Source organism: Heteronotia binoei, chromosome 1, assembly GCF_032191835.1.
Source record: "Heteronotia binoei isolate CCM8104 ecotype False Entrance Well chromosome 1, APGP_CSIRO_Hbin_v1, whole genome shotgun sequence".
In the NCBI taxonomy this organism is placed as follows: domain Eukaryota; kingdom Metazoa; phylum Chordata; class Lepidosauria; order Squamata; family Gekkonidae; genus Heteronotia; species Heteronotia binoei.
Window position 1 is genome coordinate 256,585,057 of NC_083223.1, and position 12,554 is coordinate 256,597,610.

Here is a 12,554-nt window from a genome sequence, read left to right on the forward strand (position 1 = left end):
TTTTCCCAGGCTGCTTCCCGCCTCCAGTCAGCTGGCTGGCAGTGGGGGGAAGCCCAGCCCCGCCCACAAAGGACCATGTGATTTTGCACCTCTGGAGGCTTGATTGAAAGGCTTCAATTTGGGATGGTGTGTCTGTGTTGCTGTGAAGAAGCTGGCAGCAACTCGTGAGTAGAGAGGCCAATCCCCTGCATCAGATTTGCCAGAAACGGGGGGGAGGGGGGGAGGAGAGGGAAACTTCATTATTCCCTATGTGGAGATCGATTCTCATAGGGTATAATGGGAAATTGATCAGGAGGTTTCAGGGGCTCCGAGGGAGCTGTTTTTTGAGATAGAAGCACCAAATTTTCAATATAGTATCTAGTGCCTCTCCCCAAAGTACCCCCCAATTTTCAAAACGATTGGACCAGGGGGTCCAATTCTATGAGCCCCAAAAGAAGGTGCCCCTATCCATTATTTCCTATGGAAGGAAGACATTTAAAAAGGTGTGCTGTCCCTTTAAATGTGATGGCCAGAACTCTCTTGGAGTTCAATTATGCTTGTCACACCCTTGTTCCTGGCTCCGCCCCAATGTCTCCTGACTCCACCCCCAAAGTCCCCTGGCTCCACCCCCAAAGTCCCCAGATATTTCTTGAATTGGACTTGGCAACCCTAGTACAATGCCATAGAATCCACCCTTCAAAGTAGCCATTTTCTCCAGGGGAGCTGATCTCTGCTAACTGGGGATCAGTAGTAAAAGCAGGAGATCTCCAGGCCCCACCTGGAGGCTGCCATCAGCATGTCCTGACATGGGGCAGTTGCTGAGGCCCAGGCCTCTGGTGGGTCACACTGCAGCTTCAGGCTCGAAAATACTTGGAGATTTTAGGGGTGGAGCCTGATGAGGGTAGGGGCTGGGAGGGGAGGGACTTCAATGGAGTATAATGCTATAGAGGCTACCTTCCAAGGGGGCCATTTTCTCAAGGCAAACTGACCTCTGTCACCTGGAGATCAGTTGCAATAGCGGGAGATTTCCAGCCAATATGTGGAGGCTGGCAATACTATGGTGAGCCTCCCACCTCCCATACTCCTGGCTGGACACAGTGCTGCCAAGGGAAGGGCATGCAACCAGTGAAACAGCTGGGAAGTCGGGTGGGGGGAGAATGGAGAGGTGGTCAGTGAGGTCTGTGGGCAGGAAGGGGGTGAGAATAGAAGGGGGCAGCAGACAGGGGAAGGTCAGGGGGACCCTGGCACCCTCCGTCAGCCATCCACCAAAATCTGGAACCGGCCCTGCCTCAGAGGCGCTCTGCTATTTTTACCCAGGTTCCAAACTTCACCTTAAGCCCAGCTAGCCCTTCTGTTGTGCACACAGGTTGATTCTGACATCTTCTGCAAAATTTATCACACTCACCCGCTTCCTCTCTTTGTGGTTTTCTCACTGTATCCCCCCTGCCTCCCAAAAAGCATCTCCTCACCCTCCAAGCCCTTATAAAAGCGCTTCTGCTTCTGGGCAGGGCTTGATGCTCCCACTGTGGAACAGCTGCTCCTGCTATGTGGCCTTCCACCCTCTCTGCTTGGCTGATACTGCTGGCGAGGGGATGGATATTTACCCCACTTCCTGCCAGCTCCATCCAGACCCCAGACCTGAGCGTGGTAAGGAAGCCTTTATTTGTTTGTTTGTTTGCTGACTTGCTGTATTTACATCCCACTTTTCTCCCTGGTTGGGACCAAAGGTGGCTTACAACCTTCTCCCCTTCTCCTTTTAATCCTCACAACAGCCCTACAAGGTAGGTTACAGTGAGAAAGAACCCCCCTGTGTACCCCAGCAAGTTCCTGTGGCAGAGGGGGGATTCTGAGGCTGGGTCTCCCAGCTCCTAGTCCAACGTTCTCACCCTAGTACTGTACTGTCAGAGGTGAGGACCGGGGGTTGCTAAGGAGGAAGGAAAAAGAAGAGCAGGTGTTAAGCTACTAAGACAGGTTGTCAAAGTGTCATTTTTCTGACAGGGCCAGTGGGTTTAGTGGTTAGAATAAGCTTTGGGAAGTATGGGTGCAGATCCATACATTTTGGTGGGTGACCTTGAGCCAGCTAATCTCTTGCAGCCTGACCTATCCCAAAGAACAAGATGTTCTTCTCTGAGCATTTTGGATAAGCGGTGGTAAATGCTGACATGGTGACCCTGTTGGTTTTTCAAGGCAAGATGAACAGAGGTGGTTTGACATGGCCGGGGCTTTTTTTGAAAAAGAAGAAGACGATGACAACGACTGCCACCTCTGGGTTGGGAGCGCACAGGAACATAGTTCCAGCTGGCTTGGTATCAGGGGTGTGGCCTAATATGCAAATAAGTTCCTGCTGGGATTTTTCTACATAAAAAGCCCTGAACATGGCCTGCCTCACCATAGCAACCCTGGACTTCACTGGTGCTCCCCAGGACCGACCCTGCTTAGCTTCCAAGATCAGACAACACTGGGCTAGCCAGGGGCCATACAGGTCAGGGCCTCTGGAAGTAGGGCAGGTTAAAAATAAGATAGATGGATGGGGGGGGGGGGAATCGATGGATGGATGGATGGACAGACAGAAAGAGGATGGATGATGGATAGATAATAGAGGATTGATGAAAAGATAGATGGAGGAAAGAGAGATGATAGACAGATAGAGAGAGATATGATGGATTGATGTAAGGATGGTAGATAGATAATAGAGGATCCATGGATGGATGATAGATGGATAGATAATAGATTGAGAGATGATAGATAGATAGATGCCTTACAGAGAGAATTGCATCCAGAAAAACTTTCTCCATTGCTATAGAGCCATAGTGGGGGGGTGGGGGAGAGGTATTTCCTGTTGAATTGTTGAAGGCACAGGAGCTAGAGAGAAAGGGAGCAATCCTGGAAGAAAGTTGTAGCTACAGCACTTAGGTCAGAACTGAGGTTTATGGGATGGGAGAATAAGCCAGTTGCATCATGGCTATTCATCAGGCTGCCAGCTCTGGGTTGGGAAATACCTGGTTAGAGATGTAGCCTGGAGAGGGTGGGGTTTGGGGAGGGGAGGGAGCTCAGAAGGATGTCATGCCATATAGTCAGCACTCCAAAACAGCCATTGTCTCCATCTGGTCATCTGGAGTTCAATTCAAACAGCAGGAAATCACCAGGTGCCTCCTGGAGGTTGGCGACTAGCTATTCACGAGTGCTTTTTGAAGAATTCACCTTCTGCCTTTCTCCCCCTGTAGACTGAAATGACCCAGATGTTCCAGGATTTTATGATGCAGTATAACAAGTCCTACAAAAGTCCAAAAGGTAATGGAACTGTTTCTCTCAGCCAGGTTTGGGAATGGGGGTGGGGGTGGGTGGAAAAGATGGTTGAGGCGAGGTTTGCAAATTCCCAAGTGGGAAATGTACATGCACACAGGAAACCACCAAAGATGTGTTGTTCAATTCCCAGGTGAGGGCAGGGGATCCCCCCCCCCCGGTTTGAAGGCCCTCCCCCTGCTTCAGGGTCATCAGAAAGTGGGGGCGGAGAATGTCTGCTGGGCACTCCGTTATTCCTTATGGAGACCAATTCCCATGGGGTATAATGGAGAATTGATCCACGGGTATCTGGGGCTCTAGGGGAGTTGTATTTTTAGGTAGAGGTTCCGAATTTGCAGCATAGCATCCAGTGCCTCTCCCCAAAACACCCTCCAGGTTTCAAAAATATTGGACCAATTCTATGAGCCCCAAAAGAAGGTGCCTTTATCCTTCATTATTTCTAATGGAGGGAAGGCATTTACAAGAAGAAGATATTAGGATTTATATCCCGCCCTCCATTCTGAATCTCAGAGTCTCAGAGCGGTCACAATCTCCTTTACCTCCCCCACCCCACCCCCCGCAACAGACACCCTGTGAGGTAGGTGGGGCTGAGAGAGCTCTCCCAGAAGCTGCCCTTTCAAGGACAACTCTGTGAAAGCCATGGCTGACCCAATGCCATTCCAGCAGGTGCAAGTGAAGGAGTGGGGAATCAAACCTGGTTCTCCCAGATAAGAGTCTGCACACTTAACCGCTACACCAAACTGGCTCCCAAGGTGTGCCGTCCCTTTAAATGTGATGGCCAGAACTCCCTTTGGAGTTTAATTATGCTTGCTACAACGTTGCTCCCCTGCCTCCACCCCCAAAGTCTCCTGGCTCCACCCCCAAAGTCCCCAGATATTTCTTAAATTGGACCTGGCAACCCTAGTTGAGGCTGTCTTTGGAGATGATCTGAAACCCCATCAATTCATCAACTCTAGCTTTGATTTCTCAACCTGCTGATAATTCCATTCAAAGCTTTTCAGTTTCCATGCATCCTTGCTGTGAACCTAAAAAACAGGGATTTGACTCACAAAGATGGCAAAACTTTGATTGGATTAATCAGTAGGGTAAGAAATCAAAGCTGAAGCAGATTAATTAATGAGGCTGCCCATGCATGGGTCCTGCCTTTATTTTTTAAGACTCTTGAAATTCTGCTGTGTTACTGAAAACAGAATAAAAAGAAAAGATGAAAGGGGTTTATTTGCTTTGGTTTATTGTTCCACTGCTCTCCAGGAAAAGGCACCAAATTGGAGATTTTGATCATATGCAAACTTATTTACAGAAATTGACAGATCAGTTAAAAGGCTGATGAGTGATCAGGGCCAAAATATTGCACCGGCCCACAGCCTTAACACTTCAGGCTGCACGAAGCCTGCATCTGGGATATTTTGATTTCAATCCTTCCTTCCCAAGTCCATTACAATATCTCTCTTGTATCGACACAATAGCCCTGCAGGATAGGTCAGGCACAGAGAGAGACTGGATTTTTGCACTAGGATCATAGAGTTGGAAGGGACCTCCAGAGTCATCTAGCCCAATCCCCTGCACATGGCAGGAAATCCACAAGTACCTCTCTCCACACGCCCCCACACCTCCAGTGATTCCTGCTCCAAGCCCTGAAGATGGCAAAAAAACAAAACACAAACACAAAAAAACCCAAAACAAAACCCTCCAGGATCCCTGGCCAAACTGGCCTGGATAAAAATTGCTACCTGACCCCAAAGTGGCAAACAGCATTTCCCTGGGTGTGTAAGAAAGGGCCAACTAGTACTTTTCCTAGTTTGATGGTTAATTTCTTTAGTTCCTGCATAGTGTACTTTTCATGCTGTGACTCCAGGAGGATTACAAAATCTTTAAAAACATTTGTTCCAACAGCATGATATATCTGATAAACAATGCAGTGGGATTAGGACTACAGAACTTGAAAACAGTGCAAACAAACTTTTGTGAGGGCCCAACTAGGCATGACAGAATTTCCCCACCCCTGGCTGTTTTGATACTGGAAAAGGTACGGGGTGGGGAGAGAGGGGGAGAATTCCTCAGTCCACCATGCTGCAGGGCCAGTCAAGATCGGGCCCTCAAGGTGTGGTTAAGTTCACATTAAAATGGTGGCGGTGTCCCTGTCTATTTTGACCTCACAGCCCCACCCACCTCACAGGGTGTCTGTTGTGGGGGAGGAAGGTAAAGGAGATTGTGAGCCGCTCTGAGACTCTTCGAAGTGGAGGGCGGGATATAAATCCAATATCTTCTATCTTCTTCTTCACAGAGTTCCCCAGCTTGTGTGTATCTGCTTAATTTCTGCTGTCTAGCATGCAGGAGACTGGTTTGGAGTCCCATTGCAAGCACTGCACTCCATTTTCTGCTAAATCCATCAATTTATATTTGCTTGTCTTCGCAGGAACCTCCGCCCCCACTCCGTATCAGTCAAGTCACTGTTATCCCCATTTCACAGTTAGCAGAACTAAGGACAGAGTGGGTTTTAACTAAGGTTATCTAGTGAGTTTTAATTTTTAATTTAATTTAATTATTGGATTTATATCCTGCCTTATCCCGCAAGCAGGGTCAGAGTGGCTTACAACAATAAAATCAAACTTATCAGATTAAAATAACATCATAAAAACAGGTACTACAGAATCAAAGGCAGCACACCAAACAACATTTCAGACATAGGCAGCAACACCACTCAATAGCATGTAGGTTGGTGACTGTCAACATAGCACAGGCATCATGATGGTGAGATGCTGGGGCTTTCAGGCTGAACTATGATCTGAACCGAAGTCTTCTCAGTACCCTGGCTTCCCTCCCTGGGTCAAGACAGGACAGGAGATCCAGAACTTGTTTGCCATGCCTTAAAGCAGGAGTGTCAAACTCATTTGTTATGAGGGCTGGAGCTGACATAAATGAGACCTTGGGCTGAGCCATGTCAGGCCGGGCTGTGTGTACCTATTTAAGATTAGGTAGCAGAGATATGAACTTTATAAAGGACAAAGACAAACACAAAGACTTTTTAAAAAACCCTTAAAATATGCTTAAAACATTAACATTCATTGGTCTTAAAGGTGCTTTCTTTGTAACTCTCCCATGGGATCCAGGGAACTGGGCAAAGGAAGCTCTGTCTCTTTCCTTCCTTCCCCAGGGGACCAGGAGGGGGAGGAGCCTCAGCCAATAGAAGGAAGAGAGGCTTGGCTCAGTAGCTCTGCTGTGCAATTGAGAGAGCCTGGCAAAGCAAGCTCTCCCTCCCTCCTTCCTCCCCAAGGGAGGAGCCTCAGCCAATGGAGAAACTAGAGACTTTTCTCTGTAGCTCCTGTGCTATGGAGCAGGCCTGGCAAAGCAAGCTGTGATGCAGAAGGAAGCAAGAGAGAGGGAGAAGGAAGCAGATGACAGCCAGTTGCTCGGGGGCCTGATAGGAACCCTCCAAGGGCCTGATTCAGCCCCTGGGATACATGTTTGACACCCCTGCTTTAAAGCTTATGTAGCCCAATCTATTGCATAAGACCTTGAGAAAGAAAATGTAATGTAGTGGACAGCATACTGGTCTCTGCTAGGGTTGCCAACTTCCAGGTGGTGAAAATACACAATAGACTACACAGAAGAATGAAGTTGCAACCCAATAAAACAAACCACTCTGTGAAAAATGCTACTACAAAATATAATTCATACAAGGAAAAGAGTGCATTTCAGCAACCTCATAATTTTACATACCGCATGTGCATATATATGCACATATATACACAATTGTGCAAATAGTCTAAAACATCATAAGTCCAGAAAAGAGCTCCAATGGACCACTAGCAAAGTAAAGCCCATTTTGGACCACCAGGTCCTTCCTCCAGGGAGCGTCTTGCAAAACTTGAGGTATATGTGTAAAAATATTCACAATGTTCAGTTCTTTCACAACATGCATAATTAGAATTCTGCTGCCTCCATTGGGACGCAATTAACTTGCTGACCAGATGGAGGCAGCAGCATTCCAATTATGCATGAATTTGTGAAAGAACTGAACACTGTGAATATTTTCTATACATATACTTCAAGTTTTGCAAGACATTCTCTGAAGGAAGGACCTGGTGGTCCGAAACGGGCTTTACTCTGCTAGCAGTCTGTTGGAGCTCTTTTCTGGACTTATGGACTATTTGCACAGTGGTGTATATATGTGCATAAATATGCACATGCGGTATGTAAAATTATGAGGTTGCTGAAATGCAGTCTTTTCCTTGTATGAATTATATTTTGTAATAGGATTTTTTCACAGAGTGTTTTGTTTTATTTGGTTGCAACTTCCAGGTGGTGGCTGAAAATTGTCCAGGATTACAAATGATCTGCAGGCAACAGAGATCAATTCACCTGGAGAAAATGGTGACTTTGGAAGGTTGACTCTGTGGCATTATATACCATCAAAGTCCCTCCCTTCCTCAATCCCACTCTCCTCAGGCTCCACCCACAAATTCTCCAGCTATTTCCTAACCTAGAACTCAAGGTCATATCTCTAAGGGGCACTCTAAATCAAAGGAAATCTGACAAAGGATTCATTTTGAAGGAAAACGTGTTCATGTTGGAGAAGGAAATTCGGTTTATGAGACTATCTGCCTTTCTTGCCTCAGAGATGCATCATCGCTTCAAGATCTTCGAGCAGAATTTCAAAGCAAGCCGTGAATTGCAGGCGTTGGAGCTGGGCACAGCACAGTATGGGATTACCCAGTTCAGTGACCTGACAGGTAAGGTGTGCATCTGAGTCCCAGAGGTCACCTTACCCAGAGGCAAAAGGGGATTGGATGTTGTCAGGGCTTTTTTTGTAGAAAAAGTCCAGCAGGAACTCATTTTCATATAAGGCCACACACCCTGACAGCACCATTGTTTCACACAGGGCTTCTTTTGTAGAAAATCCCCAGCAGGGACTCATTTGCTTATTAGGCCACTCCCCTGACTCCAAGCCAGCCAGAACTGCGTTCCTGCTAAAAAAAAGCCCTGGATGTTGTTATCCAAACTCCCCGTTTGTGGTATTGAGACCCTTTCCCTGTGAGGTACACACATGAAGCTTCTTTACCCTGAACCATTGGCCCATCAAGGTACAGGAGACTCAAAAGAGAGATTGCACTTGTATTGGTAGTGTTGTCTTTGGTTTCCTTGCCCTTTGATAGCCTGAGGATAGTAAAGACTGCTGTATCATCAGACTTGGGGGAAGATAAACCTGTTGAATTTCTGCCTGTCACATAAGAAAGTCATGAGTGCCCTGTCAGATTCCATCTCCAACTTCTTGTCTCCCACAGTGGAGTCTCTGTAACTTCTGTTGATAGTGTTTTTCAGTACTGACATGATTCTACCCAATGCTTAAGCTGAACCTTTTTTTCCTATGGCTGTAGGCACGGCTTGCTTGCTTGCTGTATTATATATTATATATATTTAGTTATTTAATGCATAAAGGAGAGATCCCCAGCCTTTTTCTACTGGTAGACACCTTTTGGCATTCTGACATCAAATTGTGTGCACAATCACAAAATGGCTGCAACACGAGATAGAGCCAATCACAAAACAACTGCTGCAAGACAAAAGGTGGAGCCAGCTGCAAAATGGCTGCCATAGCGAGGGTTGCCAACCCCCAGTTGGAGGAAGGGGATCCCCTGGTTTGGAGGCTCTCCCTCCAGGGTTATCGGAAAGTGAGGGGAGGGGTTTGAATGGCCACTGGGCACTCCATTATACCCTATGGAGACTGGTCTGCATATTCATGGGTATCTGAGGGAGCTGTTTTTTAAGAAGAAGAAGAAGAAGATATTGGATTTATATCCCGCCCTCCACTCCGAAGAGTCTCAGAGCGGCTCACAATCTCCTTTACCTTCCTCCCCCACAACAGACACCCTGTGAGGTGGGTGGGGCTGGAGAGGGCTCTCCCAGCAGCTGCCCTTTCAAGGACAACCTCTGCCAGAGCTGTGGCTAACCCAAGGTGCAAATGGAGGAGTGGGGATTCCAGCAGGTGCAAGTGGAGGAGTGGGGAATCAAACCCGGTTCTCCCAGATAAGAGTCTGCACACTTAACCACTACACCAAACTGGCTCTCCAAACAGGCACCAAATTTTCAGCATAGCATCTAAAGCCTCTCTTCAACCCCCCCCCCCTCGGTTTCAAAAAGATTGGACCAGGGTGCCCTCAGCCTCCATTATTTCCAATGAAGGAAAGGAATTTAAAAGGAGAAAGGTCCCTTTAAATGTGCTGGCCAGAACTCCCTTTGGAGTTCAACCATGCTTGTCACAACCTTGTTTCTGGCTCCACCCCCACCCCCACCCCAAAGTCCCCAGATATTTTCTGAGTTGGACCTGGCAATCATAGCCACAGCAGGTAGAGCAACCCACAAAATGTGAGGGAGGGAGGTGGTCCTACATAACTCTAATAGCGTGTTCGACATCTCAGACAAAATCTCTGCTTAACAGGATGCCTTTTTAAATAAACCCATTGCTTAAATATATTTTCCTGCTTACACAAAGCTTACCTGCTGCCATGTGGTAAAGATCCTTGTGCTGTAGTGACAGTTGCTGCCAAGACAGTGTTTATTTTTGAATCTGTGCTCGAGCTGCCAAGCTCCTGCTGGGGACAGGGGATCCCCCGGTTTGGGTGGCCCCCAGGGTGGAATTCTAGCAGGAGCTCATTTGCTGGAGCTCATTTCCACACCTCCTGATGTAGCCAGTCCTGCAAGAGTTTACAAGGCTCTTTTTTGTACGCTCTTGGAGGATTGGCTACATTAGGGATGTGTGGCCTCATATGCAAAGGAGCTCCTGCTAGGATTCCATTGCTGGGTGGCCCCAACCCGCCGGTATGGAGCAGGCTGCTGGGGGGATTCCTGCCCCCAAAGAGCCCTGTCATCATGCAGTGTTCCCTAAAAGTGACATCATCGCACTGGGCATGTTGCTCTGGGGGCGTTCTAGGATTCACGGTAAAACTTTATGATACCAATGGCACGAATCTTAGAGCATCGGGGAAGGGAGGGACTTGGCAACCCTAATCTGCACAGCCGATCATATTTCCATTCACTAATCAGAAGCCCTGTTGGTCAAAAGTCCCAATTGGCTTCACCCACTTGTTGAAAATTCTTGGTGGGTGCGGAATATGTTCAGCAGGTACCATGTTGGGGACCCCTGACCTTTAGCCAAAAGCTCAAGATGTGGCTTATAAAAAAATTAAAAACTAAACAGGAAATAAAATTTACAGTCAGCAGCACAAAATCAATAAAACTTCAGGGACCTCAAGACGACCTCCACATGGAGCTCAGAGCCTGTTGTTATCTTGTATTTTTATAAATAAATTAAGCCAAACAACTGGACTGGGTTGAGGGTTTCTAGCGAGAAAATGTGTTCATTTATTGGGTCAAATGTAGAATATTTGAAGTTATACATTAACTGAAAGGGAGGCCTGAGCATGCACAGAGTGCTGCTTGCTCATACTAGAGCAGGGATGGCCAAACTGGCTTAAGGTAAGAGCCACATAGAATAAATGTCAGATGCTTGAGAACCTCAAGACATGAACGTCAGATGTTTGAGAGCTGCAAGGAAGGAAGGAAAACAAATAGATGGGGAGGGAGAAGTGGAAGGAATGCAACTTTAGCTTTAAATGTTTCTCCAAGCCACCAGCTGGCTTGGCTTGGAGAAGTGATTTAAAGAGACAAATGCCTTCTTCAAGCTGGCCAACTGGACAGTGGGGGCTTCAAGAGCCACATGTGGCTCCTGAGCCACAATTTGGCCACCCCTGTACTAGAGCAACAATCACCAGCTCCCTCCACATGACAATGAAAATGTACCTTTATTCTCCTTCATCCAGAAAGGGAGTTTGAGATGATGTTTGGAATCCCTCAGCCCATAGAACTCCCCCTATGGAATCGGCTGGCGAAGTCCCCAAAGGCACAAAAACCACCATCCTGTGATTGGAGGAAAACTGGGGCCATCGCAGAAGTGAAAAATCAGGTAAGTGGTATAAAAGGAGTGTGAGATGAGAAACCAGAATCTCTGAAGGACACAAGCAGTTGCTGCAATCTTTCCCACTGCAATGCAGAAAAAGCAGGCTTGGGAAAGAAGGCAGGAAAGATGGGGAAAAGCCAGGAGGTGTGCAGAAGCACCATACAGCTGTGGGTGAAGTCGGGATGGGGGAAAACATGCTTGCCAACAGCAGCCTTCTTGGGACAAACCAGCTGTTGCCAACTCTGGATTGAGAAATTCCTAGAGATTTGGGGGTGGAGTAGGTTTGCCAATCCCTAGGTGGGGCAGGGGAAAGGTACACAGACCTTCACGAAAACCAGTCTAAAAATATCACAATGCTTAATAATCCTTATAGAAATAGAAATATATTTATACAAAAGAGTGAAATGAATCACATTTAAAGCAATAGAACGCTGACCACGCCCACATTTATAGTCTTTCACCCGCAATCAATGCTAATCACTCCAAAATTGAAAGTCCGGGCTGTGGTGTAGAGGTCGATTCTCAGACAGAGTCCAACACTCCAATTTTACTTCCATTCATTGTGGAGGAAAGACTATGGGTGCTGGAATGGGTGCCAAAAGGAGGCTGGAACTGTGGTTGGGATTATGGGAACGGGCGTTGTCAGCATTCTGTTGCTTTAAATGTGATTAATTTCACTCTTTTGTATAACTATATTTTTATTTCCAGAAGGATTATTAAGCATTGTGATATTTTTGAGGCTGGTTTTCACGGAGGTCTGTGTACCTGAGCCTGCTACGGTGGGGAGGGTGGGATATAAATCAAATCAAATTAAAAAAATAAAATAAAATACCTTTCCCCTGCTCTACTTTTCCACGGTTCTCGGTTTGGTTGCTTTAATCCCCAGGTAGGGGCAGGAGATCCCCTGGTTTGGAGCCCCACCCCCCTCGCCAGGGTCATCAGAAAGTGGGGGAGGGAAATGTCTACTGGGCACTCCATTGTTCCCTATGGAGACCGATTCCCATAGGGTGTAATGGAGAATTGATCTGTAATGGATATGTGCATAATGGGTATAATGGAGAATTGTGGGGGGGGGGGGGAGGAAAAGGAGAATTGATCTATGGGTATCTGGGGCTCTGGGAAGGCTGTTTTTTGAGGGTTTTTTATTTTTAGAAATTTTCTATTGTTAAGTCTAGTTGTTAGTTGCTATGCCATCTTTTTGCTAATGCAATAAAGATTGATTGATCTTCAGAATATATACTTTATTAACTTTCTATGAATTTATTGTATTATTATTTACAACGTATTTGACTTGGTAATTTGTTCACAGTTTATT

General features: G+C 46.7%; 1 protein-coding gene across 1 annotated transcript in view; it reads left to right on the forward strand.

The window, feature by feature from the left end:
- Positions 1 to 785: 785 nt before the first annotated feature.
- The window catches only part of LOC132580167 (cathepsin W-like), a 31,168-nt gene continuing 19,399 nt past the window's right edge, over positions 786 to 12,554 (forward strand). Inside the window, exons 1-4 of the mRNA XM_060250890.1 lie at positions 786 to 815; positions 3,204 to 3,270; positions 7,902 to 8,015; positions 11,103 to 11,245. Of these exons, the coding sequence (XP_060106873.1) occupies positions 786 to 815; positions 3,204 to 3,270; positions 7,902 to 8,015; positions 11,103 to 11,245 (354 nt within the window). The remainder of the gene's footprint in view (positions 816 to 3,203; positions 3,271 to 7,901; positions 8,016 to 11,102; positions 11,246 to 12,554) is intronic.